The 17,338-nt window shown below is 43.6% G+C and overlaps 1 protein-coding gene across 1 annotated transcript in view; it reads right to left on the bottom strand.

Annotated features, from left to right (window-relative positions):
• LOC105416987 (trichohyalin-like) overlaps nt 1-17,338 on the bottom strand; it is a 75,760-nt gene that overhangs the window by 46,410 nt on the left and 12,012 nt on the right. Inside the window, exon 3 of the mRNA XM_011607835.2 lies at nt 12,260-12,337. Within this exon, the coding sequence (XP_011606137.2) occupies nt 12,260-12,337 (78 nt within the window). The remainder of the gene's footprint in view (nt 1-12,259; nt 12,338-17,338) is intronic.

Raw genomic sequence — 17,338 nt, forward strand, 5'->3', positions numbered from 1 at the left:
CTAAACAAACAAAGACACAGGGATTGATGAAAATATGCAATATATGGAAATACGCCTTCCACATCAGCCAGCTGCTGTTTGTGGACAGTTTAATCTACACATCAGCCTAATATCATTACAGTTATCTGAGGAAATAATAGTCTGTGAAATGACAGTGTGCAGCACATGTGCACAGAGTGTATTTCACACAAACATAGTGATGTTTGATCACTCAAAAATCTATATTTTCCGCATCAAGTGCGCTGACACATGCACAGAAATCTGCATATGCACACACGGCCTGGCCATAGGCTGTGTGGCACAAGAGGATATTAGTTAGTGTGTGGCTTCCATATCCTGGATGCATGAGGTCGCTGATGGCCTCTATTGATGGACAATGGCGTGAAGCCATCACTCACGTTATGGAGCTTTAATTGGAGACAGCATAAAACGATAAACCGAGAAACATGCATGGCTGAACAGCCCAATGTAAACCATTAATCATGGCACAGGCAAAGACAAGTGACCACCGCACACACGCGCGTGCACGCACACAGCTGCCGCCCTTGCACCACACACCTTGAGAATGGCTTTGAGAATACTAACACACACGTGCACACGCACACACACTAGAGAGAAGTGTCCCAGTCACATATCCTTGTGATAGATGACCCATTTAACTTTGATTTCTGAGAGAAATGAGCTCACAAGCGATACTGGGCTACCCTGCTCACACACGCCCACGTGCGCTCACTCATTCATAATATACACACACATGGGCAGAGCAGAGTGCACATAGTATATATGTAAATAACAGCAGCATTCAGGCATTTTCTTTTTCTTCTGGTCTCTCACACATGCACGTGTGTGCATGCACAGAAAGGCCCACCATTTGCATCTGAAGGGGTTATAATATGGGGTGATTTGTGGTGTAACTAGACAGAAGTGGCAGAATTCATCAGCGGCTGTGTCTTACACACACCGTTACCGGTCATAAATACTAATCTGAACACACACACACACCTGCTCAGGAAATATGCACACACCCACTGGGAAGGGAATAAGTCTGAAGAGCAAAAAGTTGGCAAAAACCCTGCATGAGTCTGTAGTCACACATAACAACTGTACAAACAGATGAAAACAAAAACTGACACCTGAAGTGTTCCTGGAAATGCGGATCCTTCCCATCTTTAAAGCCTGAAAATGAGCCACCTCTCTTGTCAACAACAGCTGGTTTGGAGATGTTTGTTATCAGTGCGCTTATAATGTTTCTCATGTCTTTTTATAGAACCAAATCTGACTCGACTGTGTTTTATTAGTTGACTACTGTATATAATGAATAGTGACGAGCGAATATCAAATTTGCCGCCGCCGTCTCATCTAGCGCTTGCACAAGTTTGGAGACAATATGAAACCAGAGATGAAAGAAAGGCTTCCTGCATGAAAATGATTAAGAGACAAGCCCATATTACCTGTGCATTATGTGGGAAGAGACACGAGTATAAAAGTCATTAAAATGTCAAATAAAAGCCGGGAAGTTCTGGGAAAGATTCAGAAACCGAGATGAGGATGGAGATTTGTTTAGCTGGATTGAGGTACACAGAGATGTTATTGATTTTAAGAAGATTTTTTTCTTTGGCAAAGAAGTGCGTGAATGAAAAGGAAACTTGAGCAATGAGAGCCAATGGATTTCTTTCTTTTATTCTGTAATCATACTTATTGGTTTTGTTGTTTCTGTTGCCAAAAATGCCAAAGTGTTTCTTTTCCTGCTGTGGTCTCATTATCAATTCATTTTTGCAAAGTGATAATGATGCAGTCCAGTGGTGTCTGTATTTGAGACCTGATTGCTTGCACTGTCGCGTCACAGCTGCGGTTTGACAACATGAGCAGCACTGCAGATATGTAGGCAGGCTGTGTGTCAGAGTGATAAAAAAAACTCCCAAATGCAGGCAAAAAAAAAAAAAATCACACACACACATTTCATGTGGCGGTTGCAGCCCCTCAGCTCTCCTCTGTCCTCACATGCTTGGGTTCCCCATCTAATTGCTGCCATTCATCAGTGCACGTGTATGTATGTGCACTTGAATTTGCTCCATATTCAGTAAGTCAGTTAATATCCGCATTCTACTAACAAAGTGAGGGCATTTTTGCAAGGAAGGGGGGGGGGGGGGTATTTTGCTGCTCCTCACAACTTCAAAGAGCAATTGGAAGGTTAAGAAATGGTTTTATGGTGGAGGATAGATTTGAGTTTAGGTTATGGTTGAGTAACAAGGTGAGGATAAGGAGCTAGGTAATTTATTATGTTAGGGTTAGACTTCATAAAGATGTTTAGTGTGTGTGTGTGTGTGTGTGTGTGTGTGTGTGTGTGTGTGTGTGTGTGTGTGTGTGTGTGTGTGTGTGTGTAAAAAACATGTTCCTTTACTGTACTGTTGAGTTTTTTCATGGTTTTGTCACTGTGCATTCCACAGCCGTGGTTGAGGTAGATAATACTGGGAAGGGGTGAGGAAAAAAAACAGTAGGAACGGGGTGGTGGGAGGAGGAGGTAGAGAGAGAGATGGAGAGAGAGGGAGGAGGGAGAAAGAGAGAGGGCATACTAATACTAAAGCTGTCAGAATCTAAAGCTGATGGTTTTTACGCTGGTGGATTTATTCTGACATGTTACACCTGTGCTTTACCCCAATTAAACATAGCTCCTGTTTTGGAAATCATATATAAATATGATACAAAAAACAAACTATACACCAAACACAAAAAAAAAAATACTGTGTATCCATAAGGATTTAAAATAGAATGGAAAATAAGCAGCTTGAAGACTTCCTTGAAGAAAATTCTAATAGCTAACTGCGACTTGCACACAACCAAATACGACTTGAAACAAATGAGACTGATTGCACTTTTGGCTAATCAAGAACATGTGACTGTGCTGATAAATAATCCTGTTTATGTTCGGTGCAGAGCATAAACGTGTGTGCAAAATTACAATTATATGACTGTGTGCCCGTGTTTAATAAGGTCCAGATTATTGCTTTTTTTGCGCGTGCGTGTGTGTGTTCATCATGGTAATTTGCCAGTTTATGTTGTGAGGGTGCTAAACAGATAAGCAATCCATGGTTCAATCCTTCATCCCACTCTGATTATAAATCAGCTGGAGCTCTCAGAAGCAATCAGCAAGAGCAATCTGCAGCCAGCGCAGACACCTTATCAATCAGAAGGCACCATCACGCCAGCACATCAACACAGGGAACAAACACTTGCATGTTTGGAGGGTCCCGTGCACAGCGGTGCACACACACCCCTCTACACAAAGCCAAGTACGCCTCAATTGCAATTCCACCCCTTCCCTGCAGCCTCTGTCCGCCTTTTAAAACTTCCTTCTTGCTTCTGTTTTTATTTTGTTGAACATGGTCGGAGCTGCCTGGCGGCCACACAGCATCCGCTACCTTCCTCATTACAGAGCAATATTAATAACAGAGAAAATATTAATCCTGGAGGTAAACACTAAGCCGCTTAAAGGAAAATTGCACAAAAAGAAAAGAGATTATCTTTAAGAGATGTCCTCTGACTGGGCTGTGAGAGAGATGACCCCCCTCCCGAAACCTGCCCCCTTGTTCTTGTTCTGCTGACGGGATTGGAAATGGTGCGACCGTCTCGTGTGATCACGTCTGTGCATTTTTTTAAAAAGCGCTCTGCCTGGCCATCGTCTCCGGCTTTACCTCCCTCCTTTTACCTCTCCCTCCTGTATTCATTTTTCACCCCCAATTTCATTGTTTTTTTCATCAGTTTGAAAAAGAGGGTGTGCGGGGGCGGGTGGGGTATCGTGCAGGCTGATTCAATTAGGCTCTGTGATTGGGTGGCTGGCATTCCGTCGGGTCAGGGAAAGGTTAAAGAATTCAGTGGCACAAACATGATTATGGCTCTGTAGCATTTGATCACAAGTATGGTTTGTCACGGCAAAGCAGAGCCCCTCAGCTCCTCAGCACCCGGACCACCGTCCTGGCCCGGCCCGGCCCATCCTGGCCCGGCTCAGTCCGTGTGTGTGATTTGCCATACAGGTACTTGCTAAGGACGCTGGGTAATATGCACAGGTGTCAAATGCTACAGCTAAAAAAAAAATGAAAATGGAGTTCACGCACAGAAACATTAATCCCCCCCTCCCGCCTTTCCCACAAACACACACTCAGAGAGCAGCACAGTAATAAAACCCACCCTCACAGTGAAATTAAAGCTAGTCAATGACACCATGCGCAGAGCACACACTAAATCATTTTTATACCCAGATGAAATAGCCAACATAATACCAGCTCTGCACATGTATCCAATATCACCTGGAGACTGCGAAAAAACTCAAAAAAAAAAAAAAAGGTAATCAAATATCATATTGGGTGTGTCAGATTCATGTCAGAACAAGAGATTAAAACTAAATATAGGAAATATGACACAATAAGACTGTGAGATCTTTTTATATTCAAAATGACCGGGCAGCAGAGAGCACATTATGAGATATTGGATTGATAAACAGGACGGGATGCTGTTGTTCAGTGAGTATAATAGAACAATAACGTTGCTCCTGGGTTTGCAAAGATTGCATTAAGATTTTAATGTGTTTTACAGACACGAGGCCCTTCGCTGAGAGGAAATTACGTCGATAAAGCACCCTTACCTTTTAAAACAAAGAGATTCAGAGTCTGTGAAAGAAAAAATAGAGAACCCAGCACAGCTGCTGCATGAACATGTGCGTATTACAACACTTTGCTTTTAAACTCAAAAGAATACAAACTATTGGTACAGAGCAAAAGAAAGATTTCAGAGAATTGTAGTTTCCAACTTTTCTGAGCTTGTGCTACATTCTTACAGCATATGTGATTCTGGGGGCAACTGTCAATCATCTCCCTCTGAGGGTGCGTTTCCCATCAGACACATCAGGTGTGAGGCATCGGCCGGTCAATAGAGCCGTTTGGAGGACCTCCAAGTCCCTCACTGTGGCCCTAATTGTCAGTGCGACACTCAAACATGTCCTAGCCTCCCCTAATTCGTGTAAATGCCCACCTCCTAGGCAACGCGATCCCCTATTCCGTACTCAAGCTGGTGTATTTACATGGCCCATGCCACGGAGAGCAAACAAGCTCATTTAAAAGTTCACATGCTAATGTGTGACATTTAATCCAAACTTTACACGGGAAAAGGACACGCAACAATAGATTTTGATTCCTTTACTGCCTGTGAATCTCATCAGCTCTCACCTTCAATATTTATGAGCTGGAAAAGGCGGGACACCTTAGGGGAGAGACGCTGGGATGGGGAGGGAGTTTACCAGCTGGAAATGGGGCCATTTAGTCACTGTTGTGACATCCGTCTTTGTTGCCATGATTACTAAAGTTTGGGCTCAAGTTTGCAAAAGCACCTGTAAATAGCTGAACCACAACAGGAAACAGGAAAACCATTCTCGGCACCCACCGCCAAAATGTGACGAGAAACTGGGGGAAATGGAGAAAAAAACCTTGAAAGTCAGTCAGAAAGTTGTGATCGTTAAGGACACGTGTGTAATGTGTGTTGACTTGGCTGGCCGACACTTGCCGATCACCTTCTCAAGCAGATTTATATTTAACTTCTAGGTGTTGGCTGTTTCGAGAAGCGTTCAAAGGCAGTCGCGAGTGGCGACTGTGGCGAGTTTTGTACGCTTTGAAAGTGGTTCTGGAAAAAATCACCTTTTACTTGTGGGTTTGCCCTTGTTTGAAAAAGCAGTGAGCCCCCACTATTTGGTTTGAAAGCATCCTTCATTTATGGACCACCACCATGTTCACTTCCAGTTCTATGTCGCTATGTGTCTTGGGTCTGAAGCAAGAAGATAAGGTGAAACGGCCCAGATGCCCCCTAGGAAAACTGGACCACATGAAGACAGATGAAACCACATGATGCATTTTCACTGCAATTATTATTTTTTGTTTTGTTTATTTTAGTTGGTTTTCAATAACCACAATAAACATGTGTAAAATAATACTAATACTAATACTAATACTAATACTAATAATAATAATAATAATAATAATAATAATAATAATAATAACCTCCTGATTATCTTTTAAGATGCCAAGGAACTGAATTTGTTCTGTCAGTTTCGGGCTTTCTCATCCACAAAAAAATGTGCACGAGCTCGCGCACGCTGGTGCGGATCGACCAGGACAGGCCAGGGATGAGCACACCCCATCTGATCTGTGGCCCGTTCATTCATTAGACCCATGCTCTCCCTTATTGATTTCAGCTTAAATAATGAGAAAGCTTATCCAAAAATCTTTAGCATTTGGGCTCCAACTTAAGGGAATCAATGGGGCCATTTCCCATTTTGAGCTGCACGTATGCAGGGGGTTTTATGTACGGTGAACGGGACAAATCCTGATGCTGATAAATCAATGGGCCTTTTTGTCGATGGACAGGCACGCTTGCATGCACGCATGGACACACGTGGCTGACAAATGGTACTTTTTGAGGCAATTAAAGTGAGCTGTAAACATAAGAAGGCCAATCAATTGGTCAGTGAGGTCTATTATCAGGGCTTTAACACTGATTTAGAAGGATTTTAGGGAGCGAGAGGCTTTGAGCGCGCCACAGTCACTTATGCAGATAAGCAGCAGCGAGGGACCATCAGTGGGCACGTGTGTGTGTGTGTGTGTGTGTGTGTGTGTGTGTGTGTTTACAACTAGACAATACGCCAGTACAAAGCGCTTCAAAACTGCTGCAGCGTTGAAAAATGGGAGCCTTACTCAATTTTTGGCCCACGATGACGACTAATATGAAAATGTTCTCGTATGTGATTTTTAAAGTGTGCTTTTGTGTTTAGTGGCTTCAAATGTGTTTAAAAGTCCTTAGTCGACATCCAGCAGCACATTTTACCGATCGACTTCTTTAACATAAAGACATAAAGAGTACTTTCAGGAAAAAGGTGTGCTGGACTGTTCACTTTCACCTGATTTAGTTATGGGTTTGTTAGGAGGAAAGTAAATGCATCAGTCCACAGATGCTACTTGGCTAAAGGTGAGACACACGTGTTAACACCGCTAACCTCCAGACAACATTTCCCTGAGGTAATTGCTTCCACATTAATATTCATTAGATTCCGGATTCTGCGGCTACGACAAGTCTCTTGCTTTGATGCTCCAGCATCACTGTGGTGACCCCACCTTTTCCCGCCATCTTAAAGGAAGACACAGAAATATAAGGCTCATCTTCGACTCCGTCCTCTTAGAGAGCTAATTTCTGATTGTTTGTCCAACCCAGTACTGCACGTTTCATTTCATTTCACATACAGCAGGTGCACGAGGTGACATTTCAATCGTGCGTCCAATCAAGTTGTCAGTGAGGGGGTGTGTTCGGGTGAGGAGGGATGCTGGGGTGCAGCGGGTAGTGCTGTTCTGCGGGTTGTGCACCGGCCGTTACCATGGTGAGTCTCTGCTGTCAAAACCGCCAAGGTCACAACTGCTGACCAGCCGTGCTCTCGGGCATCTGAACAGCACGCTGTATACGGGCGCAAGGATTTCTCTCCGTTTGTTCTTTTCCTGTCCGTAATCATCCCCCGCTATTATCCCCTCTTTATATGGCTATATTTCCCTCGTTTTTTGGCCCTTTCCACTTCCTTGTGTAGTTAAGACTAGACTAATTGTGCCATTATGAGACCCGCGGTGTTGCGGAATCCATTATGTATGGCCTGCGCTGGCGAGAGTCTGAACACAGCCTGTTTTGAGTCATTATAATTCAGTTTGCTAACACACAGCCATTGTGCCGGAGTGGGGATATGGGAGATGGCATGATAAAATATTGAGGGCGAGCAAGGCAGCTGCAGATGCTAGCTGTCATGTGTGAGCGGATGAATGTTATGACAAGCATGTTTAAACATTCATGTGGGGAGGAGAGTTTAGGAGGGCTTTTCATTAACACCAATATGTCTTCTTCTCCCCGGCACAGACGCTGCTGGTGTAAGCATGACAACAACAGAGGGGAGAGGAATTAACATCTTGAGAGGAGTCTGTCACACAGGCACATGAAGAGAGGTGGAAGAACCCACCCGTACCGGGTCCGTCAAGCGAGAGGAGCGCTAAGTGAAAATGACGCTCTGCTTTCAGACTCTAACAGACAGCAAAACAACTCGCTTTTGTTTACCAGGACTACTACCTGGAAGTGAGATGCAGCGATCTATACTGATCACATAGCTCACAGTCAAGCTGAACTACAGATTTAGGGGTTCCGTGGCGCCTTCGCTTTGACGACAACAGCACCACAACAGCAAGGATGAGGAGAGAGAGGCGGTGGTGGAGGGATTCTAGGTCAGATTCCCAGCACACCTGAAAAGGACAATTCCTTCAAGTTATTGATTTATTTTACAATGATGTTCTGAGATGGATAGTTAAAGGTTTGGGGGATTATTTTCAGATTTTGGAGAAAAACATACAATGCACTTACACGGTGTGTTATTATAGATGCTGTATACACAATGTGGCTCACTAAAACTCCATCAAATGCGAAATCAATACCCGTGTTGATGATCCGATGAAGTCAAATGAAGGCAACTGAGAAAAAGGATCAGGTAATCTCAGCGTAAGTGCCTTTGACTCGCTGAATGTGTTTGCATAACATGAGCTTTGGCTAATGTCATAAATGGCTTTAAATGCCGCAATGTGCATTAAAAAATATGCACCGTCATCAGTTTTAGCTACACCTCTATGCAGCTAATATCGAATTAATCTAGTTTACACTGGTCAGGCAGTTCCATTTTAATATTCAAATTTGGTGCGTGTGACAGTGCGTGTGACAGTACATGCTCGTGTTAAGACTGATCTAATCAGTCTTAAATCAGCTAATAAGCCAAGGACACAGAGGAGATGACTCAGCAGACGTAAGCATGAGCTAATATTAGCTTCCCCCATACAAGAATGGTTCTGCAGATTTTGGAGTCAAGCTTGTGACATTAGCATGCTAGTAAATGCACCATGGCATAAATTGTCAGGCATTAAAGAAAAAATACAATTCACCTCAGATTCCAGCCTTCAAATCACACTCTCAAAATACCAAGAGGGAGAAGTAAAAATAGACAACAGATAGATATTATGTAGCTGACAAAGAAGCCTTAAGATGAGGAAGCGTCTTCAAAGACCCTCAGCTCCGAACACGCACTGTAGCTTTTATCATCTTTGTTTTAATTGAAGCTGTCCCCTATCAGCCAGGCAGACCACACCAGAGGAGCCCATGAGTGCCGCTCTTTCAAAAGTAATTCTCTTGTACAAACTCTGCATGATACTCTGCATGCCTGCGCATCATAAATAAAGACACCCAGCTTGTTTATTGCCCTTTATGAAATTCATATGTGCATGTGGTCACATGCTGCGGCGGACAAAACAGATGAGCATGTATCTATGAATAAATACAAACATATTCGTGCACGTGAGGAAACCTGGGCTATTAATTAAGAGCCAGAACATTTGGTGTGGGGGGGTGACGTCGCAGATCTGAGGGCCTTCCTGCGAGACGTAAATCTGTCACTGTTTCTTCTCATTTGCAAGGCTGCAACAAAGACACTCTTGTCTGGTTTGTCTCCCGTCCCTGCTCTCGCCTCACCGTTCATTAAAACCACAAGAAGGGGTCAGGTTCAAAGGAGAGTGCCATTCTCTCCCTTCTCCACGTTCATTCACTCCATCTGTCTTTGTCTTTCTTGGTTCAGGTCGGGTTTTTGCCTGTTTTCTCCACCTCCAAACCTCTCTCCTGCTCCTTTCTAAACGCCGTCTGCGGATAATGAGCGGGGAGCAAAAACAAGAGGAAACGTGACTTGCTATTAGGACAGGAAAGCTGACTGAAGGTTTCAAATAAATGGAAGGAACTTGAGGCCAAATTGTATTTCCAAGGACATAAACTAATGGAACAGGCAGACATTCCCTGAATAAACACACACTATTTAATCTGCCATAATAGCCATAGAAAATATACATGCCCGTGTGGTGTCTAATGGGAGACAGACGGACGGGAGGGGAGAGGTATAAGTGCATATAAGCTTATATCTGCTGGTAAAAAAATACTGTTTACATGAATAAAACGACACTTATTATCTTGGAAAAAGCTTAATAGCTTTCATTGAGAAGCAGAACAATGCAGGCACAAAAATCCCAACGCTCGTCTACGTCAATGAAACCTAATTAGGCAAATGTGTTTTCTTAAGTGTCTGATATGCTCCAGGGCCTATAAATCCACACTAACAAAGGTTAATTTGGTTATCAAGGCTGATTAGCATAACTAATTAGCCCGCTTGTTAACAGATAAGTGTTATTTATTCAATTAGCGCTCTGGGTTTAAGTAGCATTTGTGTGTTTGTGTGTGTGTGTGTGTGATCGCTGGCAGAAGTTCAAATTAAAATGAGGCAGGGCTAAGTAGGCATGAAGTGAGACCGGTGGGTGTACATGCGGGCATGTGTTCAATTCATCATTTATCAGCTGTGCACACACAGATGCTCAGCATCAGGTGCCAGACACCCCCGAGCTCTCGCCAACCCTTCGCGCTCCAAGTGTGCCACGCCGCAGCTCTTAAATCCCTAATCATCGCCGTCATCCGGCTGCCGTCTCCCATAATTAGCCTCGTTAACCAGACGAGTCGCACCGGGCTGCGTCAGTCACAGCAACTGTCACATGTCGCCCGTCTGAAAGACCGCCAGGCTGATGAAAAGGATACTCGTCCGGATCAAAAGGGTGGGTGGGTGGGTGGGTGGGGGGGGGTTGTGGCCCATTTGTCTCCTCTGTGATTGCCAGTGGATGAAACAGCACTTAAAAAAGACGCCCAACCAGGTTGTAAAGTTGCAGAACTCTTGCAGCATCACTTAACGGGACAACACCGAGTTCATTTTGTCGATTTATTCTTTTATGTTTGCAAATGCAGATGCTGCCTTTTGTTTGTGATGCTGAACGTGCACTCTGAGCTCACTGTAAACATGAAAAAAGCAAATCAACGCCACTCTCCCGAAAACTCACAAACACACCAGAAAGGCCCACAAATAACCAAAGAGGGAAAATGAAAGAGAGAAAGGGAGCGGGAGTGCTACATTTACTGAAATTAAACATTTTCTCATCAGCCTGAGGGTGCAGCAGGCCCACTAATGTATTATTCATCTCCACTTCACAAAGGAACATTAATCAATTATGAAGATATGAGGATCTTAAAGTATAGAGGAGAGACGAAGAGCGGCCTGTTCGTATTAATATGTGGCCGCAATCGAGCACCTCGCCCCCAACTCCCTCCACCCTCGCTCCTCGAATCAATATTTTGCAGATTAATTTGGAGCGGTTTGCGGTGCGATGGCAGGATGGAAGGAAGGTATGTCGGAGGTGGAGGAGAGGACAGACAGTCTGAGGTCTGAATTAAGACCAAGTGTTGTGTTTGTAGTTTTTTTGTTGCCCCCCCCCACCCCCATGTCACAGGAGCATACATGTGTACAATTTGTTGTCAAGATGTAACCAAATAAACACAACAAAACATAACGGATAATCTGGAGACGAGAAAATTTATAGCAAAGATTGTTAGATGACTGTACCCATGTATGTGAAATGAAGGTGTGCTAATAGTTTAGAGCTTAGCCTCAGCATGCCTTGTTTTGTGTGTGTGCGTGTGTGTGTGTGTGTGTGTGTGTGTGTGTGTGTGTGAGCTGCTAAATGGGCTTATGCGGCTTGCATTAGTCTGGAGACATATAATTTACCAAAGTTAAAGTAATTGAGGTGTTGCTATAGAAACCCCAGAGTAACAGTAAACAAAGGGCATTAGTCAACAATAGGCACCTTTTTGCTTGTTTTTATCTGGTGTTACGGTACTGATGCTAATACATAGCAGAATGCATAGCAGAACTAAAGTCTCAACCCGGGATTCCGGAACCACTTACTGAGCGGAGATGCGTGTTACTGTCGTGTCATTGCCGTGCATGTACTGTTTTGTAATCAGCTTGTGGACCATTGCCTTGCTAGCTTAAAACACCAACTTTCAGCTCATGACTTCATCGCTTTGTTTTCATGTAAATAAACAAAAGACTGTTCATTGCAGGGATATTGTGCCTACGGGCGATTAATTTTACATCTTTGAAGCCACAATGTTTAACTGTATGAGTAGATAACGCACCATTCCCCTTGGCCATGAAAGAAATAATTGAATCGATGCAGTGGGAATTAGCAATACAGTATTATGTGGAATAAATCATTTTAATTCTAATTAGTAGTGCTTTACTTTCTTCTTCTGCTGTGCTTAATGAACAGTCCCGTCCCACCTCAGCGTTTGCGTCGGCCTCCTCCTGCTGCAGCCGCCGTTCGCTCACGGTGCCGTCTTTCTGGGTGATCTCCTTCATCTGGATTTGCAGCAAAGAAGAAAACGACTCAGTTACTGTGACGTTCTGGGACCAGTCAACTGTCACAAAAGGAAGAATTCGAGTCACGTCGGAGTCGCTCCTACCTTTCAAAATGACAAGTACAAAGAATCAGAATCAGGCAAGTCAAATTTAAATATCACTTTAACTGACAGGTGTGTTAGTAAAGGCTGTCGTCCATTCGGCTCCATTAAAAGTGTAAAGACCTCTTCACTGGCCCATGTTTACAGCAACTTTAACATGACCAGCGGCTTCACCCTGTCTCCAATCAAACACTTTCATTTGTCCTTCTGACACTTTCTGTTTAATTGAATGGACACGGATGGCTAAGAAACCTCCTTCCACTAACAGAAAAATAATAGCTTCCGTTCATTTCCCGATGTTAAAGTACACTTGTCAGGGATTAGAGTAACTTCCTATTAATCCAGTGATGAAATAAATCCATGTTGTAACTACTATAAGTTGGATATGGATAATGCAGCTCACTTTTTTCCAGTTCAGGTAATAAAAGAAAAAGCGATGTGAAGTCACTAACCTGTATGTCTATTCTTTTGGATATGAGGGGCAAAAATTTGTTCTGGTATGTTTAATCTACCTGTTTCTTGAAGCAGCCCATTAATTTGCTTTAAAACTGGATGGATTGAATATGCTGCATGCATCAACTCCCAGTGAAGATCAGAAGAAACTCAATCAGAAACTTTGTTCTGCTATCCCGGTTTGTGTTGCAGTGTTATTACACCTGGTTCGGACCATCAGAAGCTATTTGACCTGTGTCTACACCTGCTCCACAGAAAACTAGAGCTGCTTAGCTTAAAACTGTTGATTCCTGCGTGAAGCTAGACTCCAGCAACCTAACAGACTGGGATCAAGGGAACTGCTAAGTAGCTCACATCATCATTACAACTGAGAATACACAGGGATTAAATAGATTCACTCATTGTTTTCAACATTAGGCTAATATTGTTTTAATTAAGACTCTGTAAAGTTCCTCGGTTCGCAGAAGCTCGCTGACACAGATGAAATCCCCTGGAAATCATCTTTATCGAGTTATGCGAGTCTGTGGAGGCAGATGCATCCCACCATCTGCGCTGCAGATGCGCATGTCGGACACAAATGTAGGCGTAATGAAAAAATAAATCAACATTTGTTGAAAATGTGATTAGCAGAATAAACCGCAGTCGCTTTACTGGCGTCGCCGACACTCTGTAATCGCATAAACCGCTAATTAGTGGCATTGCAAATAAGGGAAGTCGCTGGCTTGCATAAACAAACAGTAACCAGGGCCTGGTTTACCACAAGCACAAATCACTGTATATGTGTGTGTGTGTGTGCGTGTGTGTGTGTGTGTGTGTGTGTGTGTGTGTGTGTGTGTGTGTGTGCCACAGAAGACAGTAAAACAGCAGTAGGTATAATTTAGTGACACCTTATAAGGAGGTGTGGGAAGGTTGTAAAAACCTCCCTGTCTTAATCCTGGCCGTCGATGCCGTGTTTGTTACCCCAGGCTCGGAGATATGCTGCTAATTCATCACACACGCCGCAGCTTCCTGTTAAACCTGGCTGCACACGGAGCGCTCGGAGCGCAGCTGCCAAAACGATATCGTTAAAAGTCTCCTCCGCCTTCGCAGCCGAGCTTCTAAACAATAACAAGAAAGCAACTTTTGTTTAGGTCGTGAAGGTGATTTTGATTTGTAAAAATAAATGAGTGCATAAGCTACTATATGACCATTGATTAAAACATCAGATTGGGAAAGATATGAACATTGCATTTTTGGTAGCTTTAAGTCACCGTAGAGAAGGAGCAGATCACCTTTGGCTGAAAACTGAGCTCTCTCTCCAGATCGTGCATGAGGGTGTCCTCGGTGTGCAGCCGGCTTGTCAGGCCATCCAAAGCACAGGCATCACCCACAGAGGAGCGACTGCCACAACGACTGTGGCAAATGGAACAAAAACACAGTGGAGAGACTGAGAAAAGACCAAATATTTGTGTAAACAACTTTGCATTTCTAATATGTCCTGTAAAAACACATTAAAGAGGTTCTCATTTATCAGCAGATGATTCAAAACAACGTGTTTATGTCTGAGATGTGATGCGTTCAACAGTTTAATTAAAAATCACACAAGCATGTGCGTGCGCGGGCGAGTGTGTGTTTCCTTACTGGTGTAAATATCTTAAACACACTCAAGACAGCCAATGACAGCTGTCACACACCCAAGCGAGAGGAGAAAAGATGAAGACGGAGCAGAATTTCACATTTACTGGCGGCCACAAGTTATCCTGATGAAACTTTGCACAGATTAAAAAAAAACAGAAAATGCTCAAATTTGATCAAGCGCATCTACGCGTTGGCGCCACGGAGGGGAGGAGAGGCAAGGTTTGACGAAAGTGACATGTGAGTGGATCGAGTGCGCTGAGAGTTAAATCCTTCGCTTTAAAAAAAGTGTGAAATGGAGTCACAGAGGAGAGCGTTAGACAGAAACCTGACTTTGGATTAGTCGGGTTCCATCTCTGCAAGAGAATAGGGAAGTGTGTTTGTGCTGTGCTGCTAATTCACTTTTATTTTCACTCTGAATTATCACTGTTGAGCGTTTCCCAGAGAAAATGTTTCAAAAGAATGTAGAAAAACTGTTCTCAGAAGCTTTAATGTACAGAAATGTGTAGACAAAGACAATCTTTCCCTGAAGATATGCATAAATTAGATTCCTCAACTTTCTGCCAAAGGACTAAACCTTTTAGAGTGTTTCCTTTTTTATCATTCCGGGTCTTTTGGACTGAAAAGGTGAAAATGGAATTTTGAAAGCTTATTTTCCTGTCAGTTTGGTGGGGTTGAAAAAGACAGAAATCTTAAATTACACCACATTAAAGGGAGAATCTTTGAACAAGAATTGTCTAAAATAGGAAGGAGCAGAAAATTGGAAGAAGGTTTTTGAATGAAAAATAACTGCAGCCAATTTCATCCCTATTTTTACTTGCTCAGCAGGGAGGAAGTTCCTAAACCGCCATATAACGTGAAAGCACACCGACAAATTCTGTTTTGACTTTTAAAGGCCTTTAAAAAACACATATTCGCCAAAGTAAATGACCATTAACAAAAGCGCTGACGGCTTTATATTTGCTGATCAGCATCATCATATTATGGATAAACCTCAATTAAATACATATGTTTTCGGAGCAAATATGGACCATTTCTGATCTGGAACGGGTCAAAATGTAAATGGATTAATCTTAACTTGTGCATATGTATGTGCATATTAGTGTGTGATTATGCAAGTCACAAATGATTAACTGTAATATTACACAGCACAGCGCAGTTGGCTAAACAAATGGCAGAGTGTCAAACGAACAGATGAACAGGGACTTCCTATTTGCAGCCTTAAGTGTTGTTATGATTACTGTGTGGACGGAGAGCACACGGTGACTGAATATGAGTGAGCGGTGTGTGTGTATGTGTGTGTGAGTGAACGAAAGTGTAATATTAAAGCAGGCTCTCGATATCTCAAACTGTCACTCAGGCCTATTAGGCAGGGCTAACAAAATTAGTCATGAATATGCAGTAATAACATGCAAATTGCCACCCTTTCCCCTGTCCAGTGTGTGTGTGTGTGTGTTTGTGTGTGTGTGCGCGCCCTCAGGGCTATAGACATTGGCTATGTAAACCCAATTCTTTCTACATCATTACAGCAACAAGACATAATTCAAAGGACTAATATAAACATGCATGTAGCACGTGCTTGCGCACACACACACACACACACACACACACACACACACACACACACAAACACACACACACACACACAGCCTTGTATTTATCTTGTGGTAGACTTATATAGACATAATACGTAACCTCTCCCTAACCCAACTGTACCCATCCTATATCACCCCTGAGCCTGAGCCTGACCTAAAACCACCTCTAACCTCAACTTTAATTCAGGTCTTAAACCTCAAACAGTCCTTTGAAGTTAAGAAGGCCAGCCAAACTTCACAAGAATATCCTCACTTTGCTAGTAGAATTAGTATTTTGGTACTCCAACAAATACAAGGACACTCAATTACCCTGATACAATCGCTCACTCATACTTTAGGAAAATAGTTCATAACATCTTAACGACGTTCGTTTGGAACGTTCAAACACACAGAGCATCAATGTGGTCACAAACATGTAGGATGTCTGTTGCCTTCATGTCTCCGGGGTGATGTTTGACACAGGCTGGGTGCTGCCACAGCAATTAACCTCCCTGTTAATGAGAAGAGCTCTGTCAAGCAGCCAGATGGCACCGCCTGGCACGCTGCCACGCCTACACACATACACACACACGTGTACATTCGCACACTTGATTCCCCAACCCCCCACCCCCCTCCCTCGCCCAACAGTTGCTGGTTGTCAGCCCCTCCTCCCTTGAGGCAGCTCTTTCCTCTTCGCTTCTCCCCCTGCGTTGTCACCCCCTTCCCCATCCCGTCGCTAGCAGCTGCTTATCCATGTCACAGCGCTGCAGATGTCACAACTCACCAGCTGGGAGAACAGCAGGGGAGAAGACTTGAGAGGAGAGGGAGGGGCCTTCTGCCGCTTTGCACTTGACACCAGGAAACGCACCTACCGGGCGTCGATTCATGAAGTCTCATGTGATTGAAACGACTGATTCACCCACCACATTTGTCACGTCAGGATTTAAAACCTTAATACTTGTAGAGCCGACAGAACCTGTCTGCGTAGGCGAGGCTCCGAGATGCGTCATACCTCTTACGCTGCGTGTTAATGAGCAAGACACTTGTCCGGCAACGTGTCCCTGTCTGCAGCCCACCAGGACCTCATATTGATTATTTAGTCTGGCCTAATAGGACGAGAGGAGCCTGAAAGTCAATATGAAGAAAAAGAGACATACGCTCCCCTGTCCTGAGAGAGGACGGGAGGGGAAAAGGGAGAGATGGAGACACAGATAGGAGGAAAAGTGTTATCGCTGTCCTTGCAAGGAAGAACTTGGCAG

This window comes from Takifugu rubripes, chromosome 10, assembly GCF_901000725.2.
Source record: "Takifugu rubripes chromosome 10, fTakRub1.2, whole genome shotgun sequence".
Lineage (NCBI taxonomy): Eukaryota > Metazoa > Chordata > Actinopteri > Tetraodontiformes > Tetraodontidae > Takifugu > Takifugu rubripes.